Raw genomic sequence first — 26,270 nt, forward strand, 5'->3', positions numbered from 1 at the left:
TGTTAATGAGGACGAGGTGGCGGACCATTGGGAGATGGGAGAAGGGGGAAATGATGAGAGTTTGGAAATAACATCCAACGAGGTAAAGGCAGCAATTAAACGAATGAAGAATGGAAAATCTGCAGGATGCGATGGCTTGCCGGCTGAGATTTTTAAAGAAGCAGAAGAGACTTTATTGCCATATTTAGTGTCTATGTTCAATGCAGCATATAAAACAGCAACAGTGCCTGCAGAATGGAGTAAAGCTCTGATATGCCCTATCTTTAAGAAAGGGGACCGGACAGTCTGTAGTAACTACAGAGGAATATCACTTTTGCCGCATATAGGAAAGGTATATGAAAGAATACTGGAGGCCAGATTAAGAATTGTAGTTGAAAAGAAGCTGGGTGAATGGCAATATGGTTTTCGACCAGGAAGAAGCACCACAGACTTGATTTTTGCATTGAGGATGCTCGTTGAAAAGGCATGGGAATGGAATGTTGAGAAACATGTGATCTTCCTGGATTTACATAAGGCTTTTGATAGAGTGCCAAGAAGGAAACTATGGGGTGTGCTTGAGGATCCCCAGTATGAGGTACCTACCCACCTTGCAAATGCAGTAAAAGGACTTTATCGTACATCTGAAAGTGCAGTGATCTCCGAATATGGAGCTAGAAATTGGTTTGAGACAGGGCAGTGTGTTGTCACCATTGCTTTTTATTGTGTACATGGACTATATAATGAAAGAAATAACTCAGATGGAGGATAACACGGTTACTTTTGCCTATGCTGATGATGTGGCACTTATAGCTGATGATCTAGAGACCTTACAGGAAGCTGTGGACAGATGGTCTGAGCAATTGACAGAAATGGGAATGGAGTTAAATGTCGGAAAATGTGAATACATGAACGTAAGCAGAATTTCGGGAGATGGAGGAGTTACAATAGATACCCAAGAAGTAAGAATAGTACACAACTTCAAATATCTGGGAGCTGATTTTAACAGCGGAGGGGATATACTTTCGGAAATAAGTGAAAGAATCAAGAAGTATAATATAGAGCTGCAGTCACTATACCCACTTCTTAAGGATCCCGCGATACCAAGGAAAGTGAAGAAAACTATCTATATAACTATATTAAGACCAGTACTGTGTTACGGATGTGAGACCTGGAAATTAACCAGTAGGACAAGGAGTAAAATACAGGCCGCAGAAATGAGAGCACTAAGGGTTATCTACAGATGTACAAGGGTGGACCGAATAAGGAATCAAGTTATAAGAGAAGCATTGGGGTTTGAGAATGTGCTGGACTATGTGGAGAGAGGACAGCTGAGATGGTACGGACATGTTATGCGGATGGAAGAGCAAAGATATCCAAAGAAGTACTACTTATGGGAACCAGAAGGAAGAAGACCTGTGGGACGTCCAAAAATGAGATGGAGAACAAATATCCAGCAGGCCCTGTACAAGAGGGGAACTTCACTGGAGGAGGTTGAGAGGGATAGAAAATACGAGGAACGTCAACAATGGAGAGAGCTAACGAGACGTGGCAACTGACAGACCTATCAGGTCTAACAGGAGGAGGGTGAGAAGGAGAAGAAGGAAGGAAATTGAGGGTATAGATTAAGGTGGAAATGTACATGAATTTGAGGCTAGGTAGAGGAGGGGCGGGTCACCGATTAAGTGAAGTGGCAATTGCTGTGAATATGGTGCGTCTTGCTACGTTGCTTCTGACCCAGGGTAGTGGGCGAGATGCAGGGATGACCCATCATCCAGGAGGAGCCAAGAAAAGAGGGAGGGAGGGGGATGGATGGGAGTGGAGTATGTTGGGGATGGAATGGGTGGGAGTGGATTTTATGCCTTTGATTTTTGGGCTACCTCCCTTGTTAGGGGGAAAAAGCCTTTGGTATGTATATGGAAAAGTGTATTTCTTCACGGCCCTTTGACATGTGGTCTTTCTCTGTGTCACCGCAGGTCTTCTGCAAGAGAGACAAGGGGCAACGGGAAGGATGGATCGACGGAAGACTGGGTCGTAGTAGTAGTAGGAAAAGGGAAATCCAGGCGAAATTGATACGGGAGACCTCAGGCCTGGTCTGGAGATCAAAGGGTTGACGATCTCCAGACGAGAGTGGGGACGTTGGCAGAATTGGAAAATGGGTGACAATTCTCCAACGTCTGGGGCCCCCTGCTGGCAGGCAGGCAGGCACTCGTCATTGGACCCCGTACGAGTATTTGTTCAGTGACACAAATCATACGCGTATTTGTTCAGTGACACGAGTCGGGTGATCCTTGCATTCGTTTCTCCTCCCAAGAAGCTGGTGGAAGTTTCAGTCGAGAGGTTGGCGATGGTGTGCAGCAACTTCAGCACTGCCGTCACAGGGCTGCTGGAAGGAAGGCAGGGAGGTCCTGCGGTATCTTATGGTTGACGTCCAGGTGGACCAGTTGCATCAGGACCTGGACACAGAGAACTGGAGGGCGGCTGAACAGGTCTGTATTCGTTTTTGTACCTCTGCTTCTTCTTCCCCTCCCTCTCTCGCCTTTCCCCTTTAAAACCCTCCCCTTTCCTCCATTTCCCTCTCCTCTCCTCTCTTCTTGTCTCTCCTCTCGAGGGAGAGGAGAGACAAGAGGAGCGGAGATAGGGGAACTGACCTCCTCTCCTCTCTCCTCCCATCTCATATCCACTCTCCTCTCCTCCTCTCTCCTCTCCCCTTCTCTCTCTTCTCCTCTCCCCCTTCTCTCTCTTCTCATCTCCTCTCCTCCTCTCTATTCTGCTCTGCTCCTACTCTCCTCTCCTCCTTCTCTCTACTCTCCTCCTTGCTTGTCTCTCCTCTCCTCTCAGTAGAGGGGAGAGGGGATGGGGGAGGAGAGAAGGACAGGAGAGGGAAGGGGGAGGAGAAATTTTCTCCCCTCTTCTCTCCTCCTCCCGTCTCGAGAGGAGGGAGGGGACAGAAGAGGGAGGGTAGAGAGGAGGGGGAGGAGAGAAGGACAGAAGGGGGAGGGTAGGAGAGAGGAGAGGAGGGGAGGCGAGGAGAGGAGAGAGGACGGAAGAGGGGAGGTTCCCTCCTCGTCCTCTCTCTTCCCCCTCCCCTCTCCCGTCCTTTCTCCTCCCCCTCCTCTCTCCTTCTTTCCTCTCCTCTCGTGAGGAGAGGGGAGGAGAGAAGGACAGAAGGGGGAGGAGAGGAGAGAGACGAGGAGAGGGGAGGGGGAAGAGAAATTTTCTCCTCCCCCTCCTCTCTCCTTCTTTCCTCTCCTCTCGTGAGGAGAGGGGACAGAAGAGTAGAGAGGGGAGAGAACAGGAGAGGGGAGGAGAGTGGACGGGGGAGGAGAGGAGATAGGACGGGAGAGGGGAGGGGGAAGAGAAATTTTCTCCTCCCCTCTCTACTCTTCTGTCCCCTCTCCACTCGTCTCCTCACGAGAGGAGAGGGAAGAGGGTAGAAGAGAGGGGAGGAGAAAATTTCTCTTCCCCCTCCCCTCGACCGTCCTATCTCCTCTCCTGTTCTTTCCCCTCTGCTGTCCTCTCTCTTCCCCTCTTTTCTCGTATCTCCTCCCGTCTCCATTCTCCTACCCTCTCCCCTCTCCTGTCCTCTCTCCTACTCTCCCCCTTCTGGAGAGGGGAGGGGGAGGAGAGATGACGGGAGAGGGGAGGGGAGGGGGAGGAGAGGGGACGGGAGAGGGGAGGGGGAGGAGAGAGGACGGGAGAGGGGAGGGGGAGGAGAGAGGACGGGAGAGGGGAGGGGGAGGAGAGAGGACGGGAGAGGGGAGGGGGAGGAGAGAGGACGGGAGAGGGGAGGGGGAGGAGAGGACAGGAGAGGGGAGGGGGAGGAGAGGACAGGAGAGGGGAGGGGGAGGAAAGAGGACGGGAGAGGGGAGGGGGAGGAGAGAGGACGGGAGAGGGGAGGGGGAGGAGAGAGGACGGGAGAGGGGAGGAGAGAGGACGGGAGAGGGGAGGGGGAGGAGAGAGGACGGGAGAGGGGAGGGGGAGGAGAGAGGACGGGAGAGGGGAGGGGGAGGAGAACATTTCTCTCTCCTACCCTCCCCTCTCCCGTCTGTCCTCTTTCCTCCCCTCTTCTGTCCCTTCTCTCGTGAGGAGAGGACGGGAGAGGGGAGGGGAAGGAAGAGAGAGGACGGGAGAGGGGAGGGGGAGGAGGAGAGAGGACGGGAGAGGGGGAGAAGGAAAAGAGAAGACGGGAGAGGGAGGATTTCTCCTCCCCTCTCCCGTCCTCTCTCTTCCCCTCTCTCCTCTCGTATCTCCTCCCCTCCCCTCTCTCCTCTCGTATCTCCTCCCCTCCCCTCTCTCCTCTCGTATCTCCTACCCTTTCACCCCTCGTCCTCCTCTTTACCCTCCTCCTTTCCTCTCCTCTCGAGACGAGAGGAGAAGGGACAGAGAGGGGAGGAGAGAGGACAGGAGAGGAGAGAGGACGGGAGAGGGGAGGGTGAGGCGAGAGGGCGGGAGAGGGGAGGGTGAGGCGAGAGGACAGGAGAGGGGAGAGGGGATGAGAGAGGACAGGAAAGGGGAGAGAGTAGGAGAGAGGACAGGAGAAGGGAAGGGAGAGAGTAGGAGAGAGGACAGGAGAGGGGAGAGGGTAGGAGATACGAGAGGGGAGGACAGAGGACAGCAGAGGGGAGGAGAGGAGAGGGGAGGAGAGAGAACGGGAGAGGGGTAGAGGGAGGGGAGGAGAGAGGAGAAAGGACAGGAGAGGGGAGAGGATGGGATAGGGGAGGAGAGAAGACAGGAGGGGGGAGGGGATGAGAGAGGATAGGAGAGGGGAAGAGAGAGGCCAGGAAAGGGGAGGAGAGGGGAAGAGAGAGGCCAGGAAAGGGGAGGAGAGAGGACAGGGGAGTAGAGGGGAAAAGGGAGGACAGGGGAGGGGAGAGGGGATGAGAGAGGACAGGAGAGGGGAGTGGAGGAGAGAGGACAGGGGAGGGGAGGAGAGAGGACAGGAGAGGGGAGGGGAGGGGACAGGAGAGGGGAGGGGACAGGAGAGGTGAGGGAGTAGAGGACAGGAGAGACAAGAGGAGATGGGAGGGGAGAGGAGTGGAGGGAAGGAGAGACAACAAGAGGAGATGGGATGAGAGGGTAGGAAAGGGGAAAGGGTGAGAGAGAGAAGGGGTGGAGGAGGAAGAGGAAGAAACAGAGAAAGAACGGGAGCGGAGGAAAAGGAGGAGGTAGAGAGGCAGAGAAGAGGAGGCGGCAAAGGAAGAAGAGGAAAAGGAGGAAGGGGAGTGAACAAAAGAAGGAGGAGAGAGTGAGGCAGAGACAGGGAGGTGGAGGAAAAGGAGGAGGAGGATGCAAGGCAAAGAGAGCAGGGAGGGGGAGGGGCATTCTACGTGAAGTGTACACACCCTCCTGACAGCTCGGTCACAGAATCTTATAAAATTGATACAATTTGTTGGTTATGATGAATAAAGTTCACATACCAAGTATGAGGCCTACCAGGTCATTGAGGTCATATCTATGGCCAGGTCAATTTGGAGTCAAACTGATTGACCCTAAACCTTTGATAAGTCATAACTTTGGCCAGAATGCACCAATCTGAACGATTTTGGTACCAAAATGTTCAGGAAAGAGAGATCTTTCAAATGAGTGAAAGCACAACGTTCTTGGGACAATTTTGCCATGATGACCTTATTTTGAACTCTTTGACCTTTGACCCTAGCCAAATTGCAACTTTGATCAGCCTATTTTTTTTTTTTTTTTCTTAAATTAGCTCTGTTTATCTTCTGTAGCCCCATAAAAAATAAAAATGGGATCTCCATGGGTTTTGAAAATATGGGTATTTATGTACCTACATAAATGTTATGGGTGCGGGAGTCGCGGCCCAGAACTTTACACCTGCAGTGCTATTGTCGGTCTACCGACATAAATATTTAGCTTGGACAGCATGCTGCACAAGCCATTGAAGCCAGCCAAGACTCAATCAAGAGGTATGTAACTTATCATCATACTTATTTACAGACTATTACCGCTAATGCTAGCCTACAAAATTTTGTGTTGTGTGAAATAAAGGAAAACACATGGTATTGTGTTGCATTTTGGTATTAAGAAGCAGCTATATTGATATATTGATCCAAAGATAAAAGACAACAAAAAAAATAGTGGTTTATTAAAAAAAAAACATGGTTTAAACCACTTGGTTTAAACCAATCCACCCCGATTGGCACTTTTAAATATAGCTGTATAACTGAAATTACATATGCTATTGTGATTTTTGAGTGTATGATGCGTTCAGTTGTATGGACTTGCAGTTGCAATTGCAACATTATAATTGTGATGTGCTAATGACGAGAGCAGTGAAGTTGCAGAGAGAGAAAATGTATTTGTGTGTGCTGCTACTGCAGGCTGGTGCAAAGGATTGGTAAACTGGGAGTCGTGTTGCAGTGTTTGGTGAAGGTGCAAAATGCTGTACGGTGTACTTGTGAGTTGTTTATTCAGTATGAGCGTTTTGGTGCTTGTTTTACAGTTTTTGTGTTATCAAGCGTTTGTCGGATTCTGTTTGAATTTATAACATTACAGAAGCATACTACAAGTTGCTTCTGTCTTAAATTTGTATAAGGTAATTTCAAATAAAAATTTTATATTATTTATAAACCGTAAATTTTTGCTTTTTGGATCTTTTCAGACTCATCTTCAAAAGTACTGCAGAGATCCATAAATCCCTGCAAAAGAAAGATCTAAGAAATGTTTCTTCTCAGCTTTTGCAGAAGTTCTCATCTTTTCTTAGCAAGGGTGATAAGCTTTGTTCTGTTTGTAGGAAGAGGCTTGCACAGTTATCAATTGAGGAAATAACTTCAGAAGAGTCTCAAAGTCCAGTATCTGAAGCGGAGCTGAATGTGATGAATAGCCAAGAAGAGGATTCAGATGTTGTGGAAGGAGAAGTTGAAGTTGAATTACTGAACAAATCATTGTCTTTTATCGGTGAGAGCCCCTTTTATAAAAGGAAGCCATAAGGCATCCGACTTACGTGGATGAGAAAAGGTTGAAAGTTGAGGAATCTTTTAAGAGAAAGCTGGATTTGGTAGCTGGTAGTAGTTCAGGAAAACAAGATGTGCCACAAAGGTGTAATGTCAACTGTATGCCAGAAATCATCCAGTCTTTAAAGGATAAGTATCAACAATCAAGCCGTACCAATCAAATCAGAATTCTAACCAAAAAATATTTCTTGTCCAGTGTTCAATGGAAAACTTGCAGGCTATGTCACTGTGATTTACGATGGACATTGGTGGCTTGCTTACATTTCTGAAGCTTTTCCAGAATCACAAGAAGTGAATGTGAAATTTCTTCACCCGCATGGACCCTCTCCCAGTTTTTGCTTCCCTGAAATGGAAGATTCTTGTTTGATGGATATCTCTGACATTTTGTTGTCAGTAGAACCGAAAACTGCAACCGGAAGAACCTACATGATTAGCAAGAAGTCTTTTTTTTTTTTTTTTTTTTAATACTTCCAATAATTTTGTTTTGCCTCTATTTTATTTTTCAGTATTAACCAAAATGTGTATATAACTGATTTAATGTTTTCGACATGTGCCAAATTTCTAAAATTGAATAAAATATCTCCAATTACAGCTTCTTTATTCTTTTGGTATAGGTGTTACAAGTGCTTTGTTTCCAAGAAGTGGCAACCTAGAAAGGGGGAGAGGTCGTATTTGGAAAGACTGAAATATGATGTGTCAAGATAAATCATACACTCTCAAAACGACTATTTACAAACACTATCTGATGTTATAAATGACCCCAGTAGTGACATAACTGAAAATACCACCCACCTGGTGGTACTTAAATGCCCATGAATTAAGTCTTTGGAGATCCCATTTTTATTTTTCCTGAAGTTATGAAAGATAAAATGGAGCTAACATTAGAACATTTTTGGCCCGATCGAAGCTGCAGTTTGGCCGGGGTCAAAGGTCAAAGAATTCAAAACAAGGTCGTCATGGCAAAATTGTCCCAGGAATGTCGTTCTTCCACTCATTTGATAGACCTCTCTTTCCTGAGCATTTTGGTACCAAAATCATTTAGGTCGGTCAATTATGGCCAAAGTTATGACCTCTCAACCAGTTTGACCCAAAATTCACCTTACCATAAAAATGGTCATAGGTGACCCAGAGCCATAAAAATTGGTATTTAATGTTTTCTCATCAGACTCAACCTGCTTGCAAAAAATTATCAAAATCGATGACCTAGTGTCAAGATTTTGCCAAAAAGTGTGCACACTTCACGTAGAATGCCCCGGGAGGAAAAGGAGGAGGGAGAGAGGAGAGAAGGGGGAGAATTCCTTCTGTAGCAGCCTCCTGTGGACAGACAACTGGCCTACTTCCTACCTTCCATTTCTCAAAGATTTCTGCTTCCTTGACCAACTGCTGCTTCTTCTGCTTCTCTCCTGGAATGGCGGTGGGGGGCTGGAACCTCGTGCAATTCTTTGATGTTAATCCTGATGCACATTTCACACCCAGAATAAAAAAAAATAGATAAATAAAAAAGAAATCCATAAATAAAAATAAATGTATTATTAAATTAAATAAAATATAAATTACAAAATAATAGTGAAATCAATCAATCCATTAATACAAGTACAGTGCATTCGAAGATCTGAGGCAGTGAAATTCTGATGGACATTTCATGCCCGAAATAAAAAAAAAAGGGAAATCAATTGATCCATTAATACAAGTACAGTACACTCAAAGAAGCTGAGGAAACAAAATTCTGATGCAAATTTCATGTCCCCCCCTCCCTCCCCCCAAAAACAATAAATAATAAATATATATATATATGTATCCATAGGGGGGTCGTCGATTTAATGAAACGGCCTTGCTGTGGACGTGCTGTGTCTTGCGACACTGCTTCTGACCCAGGGCAGTGGACAAGGTGCAGGGATGACCTGTCACCCAGGAGGTGCTAAGATGAGAGGGAGGGTGGAGGGGTGTGGAGTGTATTCTGGGATGGAATGGGTGGGAATGATTTTATGCCTTTTCCTTTTTGGCTACCTCCCTTGTAAGGGGGAAAAAGCCTTGGTATATGTATGTATGTATCCATTAATATAAATATGGTACCTTTGAAGAAGTTGAAGTGAAGTTCTGATGCACGTTTCACATGCTAAAAAAAAGAAATCCATTAATATATGTATGGTACATTCGAAAGTTGAGGAAGCGAAAGATGGCAAGTAAATTTTCAGCATAAAATAATGCTTCCATCTCGACAACACTGCACCAAAGAGGCAGAGTTGGAGGAAATATCCAAGAATGAGCAGCAGATCAGAAGGATGGCAGAGGTTGAATGACGAGCGTTCGTCTTTTTCTGGGAAGCAATTGGCTTCTCTAATTCAGTGGCCGTACCCCTCGATTACCTCGGAAAATTTTCTCGTACCCCCATCCAATATAAATACAATACAAACATATGAAAAGGATTAGTGATACAAACCTTGCTGAGAAATGATCAGATACATTCAATTACTGAACATGGGTAATTTTTTTTATTTCAAATTAAATTTGTCAACTTGTAGGATCCAATGAATGTTGTAACGTAATATTAGATATTACGTCATATGTGTAATTATGTTATAGAATTATGTTCCTTTGTATTACATAACTATGTTCATATTTCTTGTCTATGTATGTATTGTAACAATGTTAAGCAGTAACGCCCGTCCACTACATGTAATCTTGCCTACGTGCGGAGAGGTGCGCACTCCTGTAGAACAAACAGACAAGCGAAATCCTGAATAGTTCGGAGCGCACAGATTTGACAGTTACTAAATAAATAGATTGTTCAAGCAAGTCGAGGGTCCTAAAACTACCCATGTTGACGTGTTAACTTACCCTCCTCCTCACCCGCACCCTTAACCGGAAGTATCCCGCTTCCGGTCCAATGGTATATAAGCGGTTGAAACCGCTCATTCCTTGTCATTTCCCACATATTGATCTCTTGATAAATACTAGAAGGTTTAGATTCATGAGACGATTGGTGTGAAGTGATCACCCTTTTTGCCTACATTACGTGTCTGATATACATTGCATTACTTTACTTATATTTGTACTTATTACTTATTTTGATGCATGTTCCTGATCTCTTTGTACTTAGATAGTACCATATTGTATACGTATCTTGTGTTTCTTATTTGAACGATAATTTCCATATTCTCATAATCATGTACGGTCCCATTGACCCTACTGCCCATTCTCTTTTGTGTTGATTGCCTGTAAATATTTTCCATTAATAATTTCGTTTACTAGTTTTATCGCTAGTTTAATATTCCTTTCCTGGAATCTTCTTTGTTACCTTTACTTCTAGTCTTACGAATTATCTAGGCCCTGACCAGATAGTTCAGTCCTACAGTGGCTTCTAGAAGTGCGCTGGTTCTTAAGCACTTAGACGTTATACGTAACGTCTCTTCACATACCAGCAGCCCGTAACAAAGTGGCGACCTTGCCAGGATATTTTATCAGGTATTTAACACATTCTTTTAGAGATGGATGATATAATTCAAGAATTCGTTCAAAATCCCAAGGTAAGTTTCTTAAAGAAACAAACTAAAGACACTTTGATAGAAATAGGCAAGCACTTTGGAGTAGACATTGATACAAGTTTGCGAAAGAAAAAAATACTTCAGGAACTCGTTGAAAATCTGATCGAAGATGAGATCTTATCTCCAGAAGAGATTACAGCTATACAAATTCCTTCAAATAGGTTAGAAATAGAGGCACGACTAACCGAACTTAAGATTAAGGAGATTGAATTAAAGGTCAGGAGAGTAGAATTTGAGGAGGAAGCTAAATTGAAACAAATGCAAATGGAGGCAGAATTTAAAACTAAAGAGGAGGAAACTAAACTGAAACAAATGCAAATTGAGGCAGAATTTAAAGCTAAAGAGGAGGAAACTAAACTGAAACAAATGCAAATTGAGGCAGAATTTAGAGCTAGAGAAGAGGAAGCTAAAGCGAAACAAGTAGCTAAAGAGGAGGAAACTAAACTGAAACAAATGCAAATTGAGGCAGAATTTAGAGCTAGAGAAGAGGAAGCTAAAGCGAAACAAGTAGCTAAAGAGGAGGAAACTAAACTGCAACAAATGCAAATTGAGGCAGAATTTAGAGCTAGAGAAGAGGAAGCTAAAGTGAAACAAATAGAAAAAGAGAACGAAACAAAAGTCAAATTGGCAGAGTTAGAATTAAAGAAGGCAGAAGTAGAAGCTAGGATTGTTGATAGACGACCCGTAGTTCAGGAAGGTCATATAGATATTTCCAAGTATGTAAAACTTTTACCCATATTTTCGGAAGGAGAGCCAGAAACTTTCTTTCTTCAGTGGGAAAAATTGGCGCAACAGTTACAAATCCCTAAAGAAAATTGGCCATTAATCATTCAAACACAATTTAAGGGTAAGGCTCAGCAAATTTATACTTCTCTTTCAGAAGCAGAAAGCGAGTATGATAATATGAAAGCTTGTATTTTAAAAGCTTATGAACTAATACCAGAGGCCTATAGACAGAAATTCCGTAATTATAGGAAGACACCTCAATTAACATACGTAGAATATGCGGCTCAACAAGAGAGGTTATTCAATAGGTGGTGTTTGGCTAGTGAAACGGACACCTTAGATAGACTTAAACAGTTGATTTTATTGGAGCAGTTTAAGAATACCTTAGAGACAGATCTTAGGATTTTTATAGATGATCATGTTCCCGAAACTTTAACTAAAGCTGCTGTATTGGCTGATGAGTTCACACTAAATCATAAACCTAAGTCAAGACAAATGGAATCCCAAAAGTCAAAGTCATATATTCCAGATTCAACAAAATACTCTGATCCTTGGGCCCCAAAGAAACGCTTTGAAAATCAGTCTAGCCCATCACATTTCAGTTACAGGTCTGATTTCAATCAATATCCTCCAAACCAACCTTGGCAAAGAATGGAAAGGTTTAAGACTAGTCCCCCTGTAACTTGTTCATATTGTAAACAGGTTGGCCATCACATTTCTAATTGCAGAAAGAGACTGACACCCTCATTCTCCAATAAGACACCAACTCTTGTAAGTAATATAAAATCAGACGATTCAAAATCCTCTATTCAGGATACACTACCAAAGAAGCCGGTATTGTCAAGTAATGTAGAACCCCCCTCATCAGATCATGATCCTTGTTTCAAACCATTTGTATCTTCAGGAACTATATCTCATAGTAGTAGTTCACAACAATATCCTATTTCCATACTCCGAGACACAGGAGCAAAGCAAAGTCTGATTTTAAATTCTGTCTTGCAGAATCTGGGTGAGTCATATACAGGTTATGATATATTGATAGAAGGAGTTGGAGGAATTATAAAATGTCCATTTCATAATGTTTTCTTGCGGTCTGATTTAACAACCGGAATGGTTAAAGTAGCAGTAGTAGACTCTCTTCCCATAGTAGGAATATCCTTATTGTTGGCCAATGACATCGCTGGAAGCAAAGTCATTTCTCCCTTAATAACAAATAACCCTAAGACCTCAGTAGAACCTTCAGATAACTCAGTTGTTTCCCGCTTGTGCTGTAACCAGATCTCAGTACAAGAAATCTGAAGAGGAGACCTATAATTTAGAATCCCTATTCTCCCAAACTGACCCATCTTCTTCTTCACCAGTTTCTCTATCTAGAGCAGAATTAATCAAAGAACAGAAGTCAGATCATTCTCTTAAAAATTTGTACGAGATTCTTTCATCTCCAGAAGAAGTTGAAAATATGTCACGAGGTTTCTATATAGAAAACGGAGTCCTAATGCGAAAATGGAGAGCATCCACCGCAACCGGTGACCAGCCATGGCAAGTAAGGAATCAAATAGTCCTCCCTCTTGGTTTCAGGAATAATGTTCTAAGATTGGCTCATGATACTCCCTTAGCAGGTCACTTAGGGGTAAGACCTTGTTCAACATAACCCAACATTTCCATTGGCCCACGGTTGTCAAAGATGTTGCCCAATATTGTAAAACATGTCATACATGTCAACTTGTAGGTAAGCCCAACCAGAAAATTGTAGAAGCTCCACTCCATCCCATTCCTGTAATGGAAGAGCCATTTAAAAAAGTTCTTATTGACTGTGTAGGACCTTTACCTCCTTCAAGTAAAGGAAATCAGTACATTCTCACAATCATGTGTATGAGCACTCGTTTTCCAGAAGCAATTCCTTTGAAAAATATTAAAGCTCAAAACATAATCAGAGAAATGTTGAAATATTTCACTATGGCAGGATTTCCTAAGAACATTCAAAGTGATCAAGGAAGTAATTTTCTTTCCAACAAGTTTAGAGAAACTCTTATAACACTAGGTATAAATCATGTAACTTCCTCCGCCTATCATCCTCAATCACAAGGTGCTCTAGAGCGCTTTCACCAAACGCTCAAGACAATGTTAAGAATCTTCTGTGCTGAGAACACTCGAAATTGGGAAGACGGACTCCCCTTTTTGTTGTTCGCCACCCGAACAACAATTCAAGAAAGCCTTGGATTCAGCCCGTCAGAATTAGTCTTCGGTCATGAAGTCCGTGGTCCCCTAAAGATACTTCATGAACAATGGATGAAAGAAGAACCACCTGTTCCTTCTTTGAAATACGTGTCCCAGGTCACCGAGAAGTTGTTAGAAGCTTGGAAGTTGGCAAGAGAAAACTTGGCGAATGCTCAACGAGTAATGAAAGGTTGGTATGATAAAAATTCTAAACTTAGAACTTTCTCTCCAGGAGATCAAGTGTTACTTTATCTTCCCATACCAGGAGATCCATTGCAGGCTAAATACAAAGGACCCTATGAAGTCTTGTCCAGAGCCAGTGATCTCAACTACATAATCAAAACTCCAGACAGAAGAAAGAGTTCCCGTCTCTGTCACATAAATACCTTAAAACCTTATCATTCCCGAGATCCAATTCCAGCTTGCAGCTCTACCACAATAGAATCGGAAGAGCCTCCTGATAACCTGCCTAATCCTCCTGAGATTCCCTTGGAAAACTCTCAGATACTACAAAATCTTCAGATAAAAGTAGGACACTTATCTGAGAAACAAGATGTAGCAGAACCATTGAATGACCTGTTGAGAAAAGACCACGACTTCGTTTGGACGCCTACCTGTGAGACGGCCTTCAAAAACCTGAAGTCCCTTCTCACTAACGCACCAGTTCTAAGGGCACCCGACTTCCAACGACCCTTTCTTCTGCAAGTCGACGCCAACGACACCTGTATCGGTGCCGCCCTCTTGCAAGAACACAATGAAGTTCTTCACGCTATCGCCTACTACAGCAAGAAGCTGTCCCCTGCGCAGAAGAACTACTGCGTACTTTCTAGAACGTAGCTTTTCAACAGAAAGTGAAAAGCTTTCCCAAACGGTGGAGGTGTAACGTAATATTAGATATTACGTCATATGTGTAATTATGTTATAGAATTATGTTCCTTTGTATTACATAACTATGTTCATATTTCTTGTCTATGTATGTATTGTAACAATGTTAAGCAGTAACGCCCGTCCACTACATGTAATCTTGCCTACGTGCGGAGAGGTGCGCACTCCTGTAGAACAAACAGACAAGCGAAATCCTGAATAGTTCGGAGCGCACAGATTTGACAGTTACTAAATAAATAGATTGTTCAAGCAAGTCGAGGGTCCTAAAACTACCCATGTTGACGTGTTAACTTACCCTCCTCCTCACCCGCACCCTTAACCGGAAGTATCCCGCTTCCGGTCCAATGGTATATAAGCGGTTGAAACCGCTCATTCCTTGTCATTTCCCACATATTGATCTCTTGATAAATACTAGAAGGTTTAGATTCATGAGACGATTGGTGTGAAGTGATCACCCTTTTTGCCTACATTACGTGTCTGATATACATTGCATTACTTTACTTATATTTGTACTTATTACTTATTTTGATGCATGTTCCTGATCTCTTTGTACTTAGATAGTACCATATTGTATACGTATCTTGTGTTTCTTATTTGAACGATAATTTCCATATTCTCATAATCATGTACGGTCCCATTGACCCTACTGCCCATTCTCTTTTGTGTTGATTGCCTGTAAATATTTTCCATTAATAATTTCGTTTACTAGTTTTATCGCTAGTTTAATATTCCTTTCCTGGAATCTTCTTTGTTACCTTTACTTCTAGTCTTACGAATTATCTAGGCCCTGACCAGATAGTTCAGTCCTACAGTGGCTTCTAGAAGTGCGCTGGTTCTTAAGCACTTAGACGTTATACGTAACGTCTCTTCACATACCAGCAGCCCGTAACAATGTGCATTGTGCTTTCTCATGGCAAATATGTGCCATGCACTGGCCATCATGTCTCGTACCCCGGGATTAAGGTTTCGTAGCCCCTGGGGGTACAGTTACACCCCCCCCCTCTCCCCTGCCAGGTTAAGAATCACTGAGCTAATCATAAAAATATTGAGTGGGTCCAAGACAATTGGTCGCAGCCCAACTGGCCATGGACTAACCTAACCTAACCAGCCCTAACTTTACCAACCTAACCAAACAAACCTAACCTAACCAGCCTTATCCAAACCTAACCTAACCAGCCCTAAATCCCCTAATCCAAACCTAACCCGAAACCACCCCCACCAGTTTCCTGTGGCCAGTTGGGCTGCGACCAGTTGTTCCATTCCCAACTAGGTCTGTTGTGATGTCATGAGTTCCTAAAACATCGATTGTGGTCACAATGCCCCGTGTGGGAAGGTAGACAAGATGGTAGAAACAGAAGAAGTCAAATAAGAAGACAAAGAAGAAAAAAAAGTTGAGGAAGAGGAGGAAGAAAAGGTGGAGGTGGAGGAAGAAGAAAAGGTGGAAGAGGAGGAAGAAGAAAAGGTGGAAGAGGAGGAAGAAGAAAAGGTGGAGGAAGAGGAGGAAGAAAAGGTGGAGGAGGAGGATGAAGAAAAGGAAGAAGAGGAGGAGGAGGAGAAAGAGAAGAAGAAATTGAAGGAGGAAGAGAAGGTGAATGAGGCACAGAAAGGAGGAGGAGGAGGAGGTGAAGAAGACAAAGATGACGAAGAAGAGTAAGAAGGAACGAAAGAAGTATAGATGACTTCAAGTGATGTTATGAATGCTGACCACTTTCACATGTGTACAAATCTACCTTGGCTGACTACCTCCCTCATAAGGGGGACTAATCCTATCGGTATACCAAAACACTTTTCCCCCCTTATCAGGAAGGCGGGCCAGGCAAAGCACAACCTAGTAAAAGCTACCTACGTAACCACAGGTCACAAGAGATGAACAAAATCTCACCTCCAGAGACAAGGGTTGTTCTTCTGGACTGTACTGATGCACCTCGACTAGGAACGGCAAACCTGGACCAAACCCTCACTTTCCTGAAGACAAAAAACAATGGCAGAGTTCTTCAACAGTGATTTCAAACTAGGTTCTTCCATTAAAATATATGGCACACTCTCTCTCTTAAAAAGAAAAATAAATAAATGATAAAAATAAAAATAGATAAACAAATAATAATACATACATACACCAAAGGCTTTTTTGCCCTTACAAGGGAGGCAGCAAAAAAAAAAAAAAAAAGAAAAAAGGCATAGAAACCACTCCCAACCATTCCATCCCCAACATACTCCACTCCCATTCACCCTCCCTCCCTCCCTCCCTCTTATCTTGGCTCCTCCTGGATGAGGGGTCATCCCTGTATCTCCCCATCACCCAGGGTCAGGAGCAATGCAGTAAGACAGCAAGGGCACTGAATTATAATAATAAAAAATTAATAAATAAATAGAATAAAACATATATAAATATATATTTATCTTCATCCTAACCCTGACCTGAATCTTTAAAGACGCAGATTCCACGAACTTGTTTGCCCGTCCTAACAACTGCCTGCAGTCAATCACGTCTGGTGGCTTCTCATGACTCTGTCCATCTGTGGAGGGCAGCTGACTCTCTGTCCTCGAAGGCTGCTGTCTGCAGTTGTTCATCTTTACGGCAGTTAATCCTCACTGGACTGATTCGAACTTACAAAACCGTTCTGAGACCCTGCCTTACATTCATGGTCGTCAACACATGGTGCATCTGCCGAGAGGTAAAGGAGAGTTTGACCTCTTCAATACGAGTCAAATATTCGCACACACGACAGGTTGCCTGATCTATGACGATGCATCACAATACGCGCATTATAAAATATGTAGTGGGCACGTGTAAAGTATGTTGTACACTCACTATCCGAGTTACGACCTAGATCGGTTCTGACCAACCGGTCGTAAGTCGAAACGGTCGTAACTCGGACCGTATACATTCGAGGTGTATACTCAAGGACATATGATGCAGAGCGTAAATCCAGCTCAAATGTTTCGTTTGTGGCCTCATAGTAGAACATTCTCAGCGTATGCAAAATATCCAATACTCTTTGATTGTTATACTAAATAATAAATTAATAATGATAAATTAATAGGATAGGGTAAAGAAAGAAAATATATTACACAGGATTCTTATTAGAGACCGAAAATACAAATTAACACAAAGATACAAAATATAAAAAAATAGAAAATATGCATGTAAAAAACAAAAAAATTAAAATCCACTTTTTGGTTGCACGTCATCTACACTTCGTGCGTACGGTCGAGGGAAAGATCAGGCAGTAGGTCTGGCGAGGCACCATGGGGGATCCGTTGGTATCCGCTGGTCGAGGCATAATTGATCAAAAGAGGTTGAAGTGATAAAGGTCTAATAACATTTAAAATAATTCCCTCAAATGTACATGAAAACAAGTACAAGATTCGCTTCTATGCACTGGGCTCAATCGTCGCCTCCCATGCGAAACGTTATTTCATCAAATAAATATTTTATGCATGGAATAGTACAGTGAGATATATTGTCTTATTGAATATAAGATATTACACTTCAGAACTCCAGGAATATCATAGACTTGGGTTAAAGCTATTTGTATCCATGTTCGTACACTACAGCTTTCGACTTTCCGAATATCACATTGGTTTTGCTCAATCAGGTCAATTTTTTGAGATACAGCCATAGGCCTACCTGATGAGCTATACATATGATAATTTGAAGGGTTTTGAGTTCAATCCTATTTTTCTTGAAGAATATAGCGAATTATTCATATATAAATGGTTGCTTCTGGTGTGTTTCTGTTTGAAATTGACTAATTGACTTATTTCTTTCTTTTCAGGGTATTGATAGGGCTTTGGCGCGACGGTCATGCAGGAATAATCCTGACATTTTCTGCTACATTTGCGGAGAATACATGCTGTCAATGCACAGGAAGAGTATCACAAGCTTTGTGAAGCGCGCATACCAGGCTTACTTTCAAGTCAAGCTGGGTGACCAAGATAAGTCCTGGGCACCGCACACGGTGTGCATGACGTGCGTGGAATACCTCCGGCGGTGGACGAAGGGCACGAAAACTTCACTGAAGTTTGGGATTCCGATGGTTTGGAGGGAGCCGTCTGACCATGAATCGGATTGTTACTTCTGCGCCATCAATACTACTGGCATCAACCGGAAGAATCGGAGCAGCCTCCAGTACCCCGACCTTCCATCTGCCCGCCGTCCAGTTGCTCACTGCGAAGAACTTCCTGTACCAGCGTGCAGAGAGCTTCCTGGCAGCGACGACGAGGCCACCACTGCATATGAGGGAGGAGATACAGAAGAAGAGTATGAAACACAAGATGGTCCACAGCCCTTTTCACAATGTGAGCTTAATGATCTGGTTCGGGATCTCAGCTTTTCGAAGACTTCCGCCGAGCTGTTGGCCTCCAGACTCAAAGAGAAAAATCTACTCGGTGAGGACGCGCGTATCACGTTCTTTCGTAGAAGGCATCAGGACTACATGGGCTACTTCTGCCAGGAGGAAGACCTCGTGTACTGCCGAGATGTCGCCGGTCTTCTTGTTAAACTCGGCGCTCCTCAATATGATCCGAGAGATTGGCGACTCTTCAAAGACAGTAGCAAGCGCTCTTTGAAGAGTGTGCTCATCCACAACGGGAACGAGTTCGCCTCAATTCCTCTTGCGCACTCCACAACTCTCAAAGAGAAATATGAAGCAGTCAAGTACGTGCTCGACAAAATCCAATATGAGCAGCACCAATGGCTCATCTGCGTCGACCTTAAGATGGTGAACTTTCTACTTGGTCAGCAGTCCGGGTACACAAAGTACCCATGCTTTATATGTAAGTGGGACAGTCGAGACAGAGCCCAGCACTATGTGAAGAAAGAGTGGCCGGCGCGAGAGCAGTTAGTACCTGGGGCGAGCAACATCATAAACGAACCTCTTGTTGACCGGGAAAAGATTTTGTTCCCACCGCTTCACATCAAGCTTGGGTTAATGAAACAGTTCACGCGCGCTCTGGACAAGGATGGGAGGTGCTTCAACTACCTGTGGCGAGCCTTCCCTGGAGTGACCATTGAGAAGCTGAAGGCCGGCATTTTCGATGGCCCACAGATACGGCAGCTCATCAAGGACACAGAGTTCGAAAACTCCATGAACACGCTAGAGTGCGCCGCCTGGAGGTCGTTTGTGCAGGTGGTGAACAACTTCCTGGGGAACAAGAAGGCAGCAAACCACGCCACACTCATCAACAGCATGATAAAGAACTTCCAAAACCTCGGGTGTTTGATGAGTATAAAGATGCATTTCCTGTTCTCACACATGGAGAAGTTTCCTGAAAACCTTGGTGCGGTCAGCGACGAGCAGGGAGAAAGGTTCCATCAGGACATGCGTCAAATGGAGGAGAGGTACCAGGGGAGGTGAGACGCAGTCATGCTCGCGGACTACTGCTGGTCGCTGAAGAGAGACAACCCAGCAGCTGCTCACACACGTAATTCGAGGAAACGGCGATTTACGCCGTGAACTCCGAACTTTTGTGTCACGTAACGCTCATGTACATGTATTAAGCTTATCAAATGTAATCGAGTATATAAAAAATGAATGAATTTGGATACGTTGACTTTTATTTCCCCAGGAAAACGGAAAAACAGAATTTTTATGATCCGCAGAAATTGGGTTTTTGGACGAAAAATCGTTTTTTTCTTAAATGTCTGTAGCGAACAATCCTGACCTGATTGAGAAAAACCAAGGGCATTTTCGGACTCAGAGCATCACAATTAGTCTAATTCCGCTGGAAAACCCTTGACGATTTAAAAAAAAAAAGAATTGTTACCCAGTGTTATCATTTATTTTATATTATTATTATTTTTTTTTCACATCAGACCTAGATATGGACCAAAAGGTCTCCTGTCGCCATGCTCCACCTTTGTAATCCTTTCTTAATGAACCATACTGCACTTGGTTTAACTTCGCCACCGGCAGGGTTTGAACTGCCATCCCCTCGACCTTTACCAAAAGTAACGATGCCCTAACCCGCTCAGCCTTAATGAAGACAAAATAAGTCGACAACCTACCATAGGATCATCTTGGTCTATATCTTTAAATTCCAATGGTCATATCAAGATTTGGGTTATATCATCTAAGTTATTCTAAGTAGAAAAATTAAAGGTATCAGTCAGGGGGATGTCTGCATAAGGGGGCGGAGATGGTGATGGTGGTGGGGGGAGGTCACTGTTTAAGTGAACTGGCCCTGCTGTATATGTGCTATGCCTTGCTGCATTGCTTCTGACCCAGGGCATTGGGCAGGAGACAGGGATGACCCATCATCCAATAGGCACTAAGATAGGAAGGGGGAAAGGGTCATGGAATAGGTGTGTGCCTTAGGCTTGGCTACCTCCCTTATAAGGGGGAAAAAGCCCTTGGTGTATATATATATATAAATGATATAATGATATGGTTTAACATCACACACTCCCCCCTCCTATCAGGAGGTTAGGATGGTGCCCCTCACAGAGGGCTTTGTAGCATGGAATGATTATCATTTATTTTATATTATTATTTTTTTTCGCATCAGACCTAGATATGGACCAAAAGGTCTCCTGTCGCCATGCTCCACCTTTGTAATCCTTCCTTAATGAACCATGCTGCACTTAGTTTAACTTTGCCACCGGCAGGGTTTGAACTGCCATCCCCTCGACCTTTACCAAAAGTAACGACGCCCTAACCCGCTCAGCCTTAGTGAAGACAAAATAAGTCGACAACCTACCATAGGATTGCTCTGTAGAACTCTGTGCTCTGGGTCCGTTGAGGCACTTGTCGAGTACCTCTTCTCCAAGTTGTCCAACTCGGGTCGAAGATTCTGCTGGTACAAACAGACCTCCCTGTGGCTCGGGATTTGGCTCGTGCTGTACAGAGAAATACAGGAAGGATGAGAATTAGGAAGATATAATGTATATACATACATACATACACCAAAGGCTTTTTCCCCCTTACATGGGAGGTAGCCAGAAAACAAAGGCATAAAAAACATTCCCACCTATTCCATCCTTATCACACTCCACTCCTCTCCACCCTCTTCCCTCCCTCTTATCTTGGCACCTTCTGGATGACAGTTCATCCCTGCATTTTGTCCACAGTGTCGCAAGACACAGCACATCCATAGCAAAGCCACTTCATTAAATCAGCAATCCCCTCTCTCTATCCCCTCATGCAGAAAAGGAAAAGACAGGGAGAAATCCCTTCGGGCTGTGTCAAATTTTTCTCACACATACTACCTCACCCCCCATCCCCCACCCATTCCACCTCATGGAACACATCATCATCCATATACAACCATTGTCCATTCACCCCTACCTTCTGTCCTCTCCCATCCTTCCTCAACAGACATTCCCTCTTCCCCAAAGCCCCCTTTACCCCATCCATCCATCTCATCCTAGGTTGTCCCCTCATGTTCACTCTTTGCACATCAACCTTCCACACACCATTCACTAGTCAACAAAGGATTACAAAGGCGGAGCATGCCGACAGGAGACCTTTTGATCCATATCTAGGTCGGATGCGAAAAAAAAATCATATTAATAAAATAATAAATAAAAACTATGATAATGTAAATAACAAATAAAATACATAAATAAATGCATAGGTATAGTTAAATAATAAACAAACAGGTAAATAGTAAATAATAATAAATTGACATATAACTAATAATAAATAAAAATCAGACATGTGTCAAAACCATCCCAATACTCAACTCTATCTCCTAACTCCCTTTCCACCCCCATTCTCCTCCTCACCACCTCATTTCTCACTCTTTCCAGCCTAGTAACTCCTATTATACTTCTCAGGCACCTCATCTCAAATACATTCAAATTCCTCTGTCGGCACAATCACACATTCATACAATCTCCTCTTAGCATCCATTCTCAAATGTCTATTTCTCATTACACTTTTTAACCCCCCAAAGCATTTACTTCTCTCAATCTACATTCTACCTCCACCTCCCCTCCTCCCTTTCCTGCCACATTTGCACCCAAGTATCTAAAACTATCCACTTCCTCCAGTCTCTCTCCCTTGATACTCACCTCCAATCTGCTGCCACATTCTCCCCTTGTACATCTCATCAACTTACTTTTACCCACATTTATCTTCAACTTCCTTTTATTGCACACCTTCCCAAACTGTCACTAACTTCCTCAATCCCTCCTCTGATCCTGCTACAAGTGCAGAAAAAAAAGACAAGGAGAAATCCCCTCGTGCTACATCAAATTTTTAGTCACACACACACAGGATGAGGAAATGATCAAAAAATTTCAACTACACTAATAAGACCAAAACTCGAGTATGCAGCAACACTATGGACACCCAATACCAAAAAGAATATAAAGAAATTAGAAAGAATACAAAGAGCAACAACAAAACTGGCACCAACTCTTTCCAAAATGACATATGAACAAAGACTGTCCAAGTTAAAATTACCGACTGGAACAAAGAAGGGAAAGAGGAGACCTACTAACTATCTTTAGAATTATGAAGGGAGTGGAAATCTTAGATAAGTGATTTATTGAAATGGGACAATGGAAAAACAATAAGACATGAAAAGAAACTAAAAAAAGATTACAGAAGAGATCAGAAAAAAATAGCTTCCCACACAGAGTGATAGATACAGACATATACCAAAGCTTTTTCCCCCTTACAAGGGAGGTAGCCAAAAAGAAAAAGGCATAACATCATTCCCACCCATTCCATCCCTAAATACACTCCACTCCCCTCCACCCTCCCTCTTATCTTAGCACCTCCTGGATGACGGGTCATCCCTGCACCTTGTCCACTGCCCTGGGTCAGAGGCAGTGTCACAAGACACAGCACATCCACAGCAAGGCCGCTTCATTAAATCGGTGACCCCCCTCTCCATCCCCCCCATGCAGAAAAGGAGAAGACGGGGTGAAATCCCTTTGGGCTGCATCAAATTTTGCTCACACATACTACCTCACCCAACATCTCCCCACCCGTTCCATCCCATGCATTACATCATCCATATACAACCATTCTCCATTCACCCCTACCTTCTGTCCTCTCCCGTCCTTCCTCAACAGACGTTCCCCTCTTCCCCAAAGCCCCCTTCACCCCATCCATCCATCTCATCCTAGGACATCCCCTCATATTCACTCCCTCCACATCTGCCTTCCATACCTCTTTTACTAGTCTTTCTTCACTCATTCTTTTCATGTGTCCAAACCATCCCAATACTCTTTCATCACCCCTATCTCCCAACTCCCTTTCCACCCCTGTTCTCCTCCTCACCTCCTCATTTCTCACTCTATCTAGCCTAGTAACCCCCATCATACTTCTCACACACCTTATCTCAAACACATTCAAACTCCTTCTCTCTTCTTCTCTTATGTTCCATATTTCTGCCCCATACAGTGCTGTTGGCACAATCACTCCTATCACTCCTTCATACAGTCTCCTCTTAGCATCCATTCCCAAATGTCCATTCTTCATTACACTTTTAAATCTACCAAAGCATTTACTCGCTTCTCTCAATCTACATTCTACCATCCACCTCCACTCCACCTTTTCCTGCCACATTTGCACCCAAGTATCTAAAACTATCCACTTCCTCCAGTCGCTCTCCCTTAATGCTCACTTCCAGTCTGCTGTCACTTTCACGCCTTGTACATCTCATCACCTTACTTTTACCCACATTTATCTTCAGCTTTCTCCTTTCACACATTCTATCAAACTCTGTCACCAACTTCCTCAATCCCTCCTCTGATCCTGCCACAAGCACAGTGAGTGATAGATACCAGGAACAAATCAAAGAAACAGTGAGTGCAAACACTATTCAAGATTTTAAGAAAAAACTTGATGCTGAAAGATACAAAGACAGGTCACGAGCATAGCTCCCTTCCCATTTAATACAACTAGGTAAATACACACACACAAAAAAAAAAACTGTATACTGATGAAACGTAATCAACTTCAGGGGGAGAACCTGCAGATTTAGAAAAAGGTACGACTCACCTGACCGCCAATTCAGATTCTTGTACGGCACAGTACACTTCAGGAGACTGCCTTTCGTAACTGCTGCCCCCTGGGACCAGGGTCGCTATTGCAGCAGGTGCCCCGTGCCAGCCGAAGAATGGCTCCTTGGTAAAACACTGAGATCTCTGAGGATGAGTCCGGTGACTACCTGGTCCCTTCTTCCCTTTGAAGTTGTATCTAGCTTTGGTCGTCTTTGGCGAGGCCATCAGGCACGGGGATGTGGATCGTGCTTGAGAGGAGCAGGTCTCCGATAGTGGGGAGACACCAGGTGGATGGAACAGCTGGATAAGTCCCTGGGACAGTTCTTGTGCATGCTGCTGGGGCAACACTCCACTTGGCCGAGACAGTAATGAGCATGGTTGGGACCGGGGTGCACTGGAATTGACCAAAGACGACTGTATGAGCTGCTGACTCAGTGATGCATGAAGATGAGGCAGTAAAACAAGTGGTGGTGGGGACATGTACGCTTGGTGTGGCGAGAGAGGAGCTTGAAATTGGGACAACACACAAGGCTGCGGTTGCGGCGACACGCAACTTTGGAATGCTGGCACGTACCCTTGGGATGTAGGCATGTATACCAGAAGTGGTGGGGGGCACGGGGGTGAGGGTGATCCAATAGGGTTGAGAGGGGCAAGGCTGACCTGTCGTAATATACCCCTGGTATGTCGGCATGCACGGCTGTGGAGAGGACCCACAAGGATGAGGGTGTACTGTGGATGGCTGGGATGAAGCCTGTGGCTGTACTCCATCCTCCTCCAGGAGCACCTCGATATCTGGAGAAGAAACAGTACTGCCGTCCCTTGTAGTTGGCTCTTCGTATGCCACAGGCCTCTCCATAACAGAAAAATCATTTACTGTAGCCACCTGTCCATTACGATCTGGCAGATTCGTGTCTAAAATCAGCTCATTCTGTTGTGATTCCTCTCCTTCCAACAGGTCCTCTTCAGGTTCCTCCCAGCTCTAGTACAAGTCTGTTACGAAGGTATCTGGCGAAGGAGAACCGCCGCTCTGCCCGTCCACGTGGGTGTCCGACAGAGGTTGGAAGGTCAAGGTGTCCATCTGAGGGAGGTTTTAGATATTGTAAGGTCTTTATATACCAGGGGTGGCCAAACCGTGGCCCTTTGACCTTTAATATGCTGCTCATGGGAATATACTGGCCGATTATTTTATCACAGTTAATGTAAAAGGTACATATGTACATATACTTAAAGGCTTTTTCCCCTTCACAAGGGAGGTAGCCAAAATACAAAGGCATAGAAACCACTCCCACCCATTCCATCCCCTACATACTCCACTCCCATCCACCCCACCTCCCTCCCTCTTATCTTGGCTCTTCCCGGATGAAGGGTCATCCCTCCCATCTCTTAGGCACTGTAAGGTCTCTATTTACCAAGAGAGGGAGGGGGAGAGGGGGCAAAGGGAGAGGAAGAGGGGGAGAGGGAGAGGGAGGGAGGGGGAGGGGGAGAGGAAGAGGGGGAGAGGGAGAGGGAGGGGAGAGGAAGAGGAAGAAAGAGAAATTGAGAAAGAAAATGATTAAGTGAGAAAGAGAAAATAAGAAAGAGTGAGAAAGTGAAAGAAAAAGTGTGAGAGAATGAATGAGAGAAATTGAGTGAGAAAGTGAAAGAAAAAGTGTAAAAGAGTAAATGAGAGAAAATGAGTGAGATAGAAAAAGAGAAAGTGAGAAAAATTGAGATTAATTGATTTATGGAATTTTTGGCTTGAAGGCCAAGCACCGGAGCCGATAGGCCGTTCAGCACATGTCCATCATAAATGAATATATATAATTTCAAGTAAAAAGTAAAAACAATATCCACTCACAAAAACACATCAAAACAGGATACACTCTCAAGCAATCATACACACAATTTTAAATTTCATCAAATAAATTGACGTCTTTTAAAAATTTTAAAACATTCTTTACATGAGCCTCTTCCCCTAAAATTTCTTTTAAAGATAAATTTGTTAAA

The 26,270-nt window shown here is 43.9% G+C and overlaps 3 protein-coding genes across 11 annotated transcripts in view; 1 reads left to right on the forward strand and 2 right to left on the reverse strand.

Annotated features, from left to right (window-relative positions):
• LOC143024124 (C-type lectin mannose-binding isoform-like) overlaps positions 1-26,270 on the forward strand; it is a 96,457-nt gene that overhangs the window by 59,057 nt on the left and 11,130 nt on the right. The window contains exons 10-11 of one of the 4 annotated variants that reach the window (XR_012966264.1): positions 2,291-2,465; positions 16,756-16,888. The exons of 1 other annotated variant lie outside the window; for it this stretch is intronic. Coding sequence is in view for 2 of the 3 variants with exons in the window: in XM_076182902.1 (XP_076039017.1) it covers positions 1,953-2,090 (138 nt within the window). In the remaining variant the exon portion in view is untranslated. Of the gene's footprint in view, positions 1-1,952; positions 2,784-16,755; positions 16,889-26,270 lie in introns of those variants that run through there. 2 more of the 4 variants (XM_076182903.1, XM_076182902.1) reach the window with 2 other exon arrangements.
• On the reverse strand, positions 16,861-25,149 carry LOC143024125 (uncharacterized). The gene is made up of 4 exons (XM_076182905.1): positions 24,945-25,149; positions 24,283-24,678; positions 21,026-21,164; positions 16,861-16,988 (listed from the first exon to the last, which is right to left on the reverse strand). The coding sequence occupies exons 2-4, from the start codon at positions 24,507-24,509 to the stop codon at positions 16,932-16,934; spliced, it is 423 nt and encodes a 140-aa protein (XP_076039020.1). The 5' UTR covers positions 24,510-24,678; positions 24,945-25,149; the 3' UTR covers positions 16,861-16,931.
• Positions 24,899-26,270, reverse strand: part of LOC143024123 (uncharacterized) — a 35,311-nt gene continuing 33,939 nt past the window's right edge. For all 6 annotated transcript variants that reach the window (XM_076182896.1, XM_076182899.1, XM_076182895.1 and 3 more), the window contains one exon: positions 24,899-25,362. The gene's annotated coding sequence lies outside the window, so the exon portion shown is untranslated. The remainder of the gene's footprint in view (positions 25,363-26,270) is intronic.

This window comes from Oratosquilla oratoria, unplaced genomic scaffold (assembly GCF_046742065.1).
Source record: "Oratosquilla oratoria isolate Oo_2021 unplaced genomic scaffold, ASM4674206v1 SCAFFOLD94, whole genome shotgun sequence".
In the NCBI taxonomy this organism is placed as follows: domain Eukaryota; kingdom Metazoa; phylum Arthropoda; class Malacostraca; order Stomatopoda; family Squillidae; genus Oratosquilla; species Oratosquilla oratoria.

Excerpts from the sequence above, each read along its gene's own strand:
- LOC143024125 (XM_076182905.1), bottom strand. The coding sequence starts at position 24,509 with ATGGCCTCGCCAAAGACGACCAAAGCTAGATACAACTTCAAAGGGAAG. Across the intron at positions 21,165-24,282 it reads GAATCTGAATTGGCGGTCAG|CACGAGCCAAATCCCGAGCC; the intron begins GTGAGTCGTACC and ends TTCTCTGTACAG. Across the intron at positions 16,989-21,025 it reads TTCTACAGAGCAATCCTATG|ATGCACCATGTGTTGACGAC; the intron begins GTAGGTTGTCGA and ends ACCTCTCGGCAG.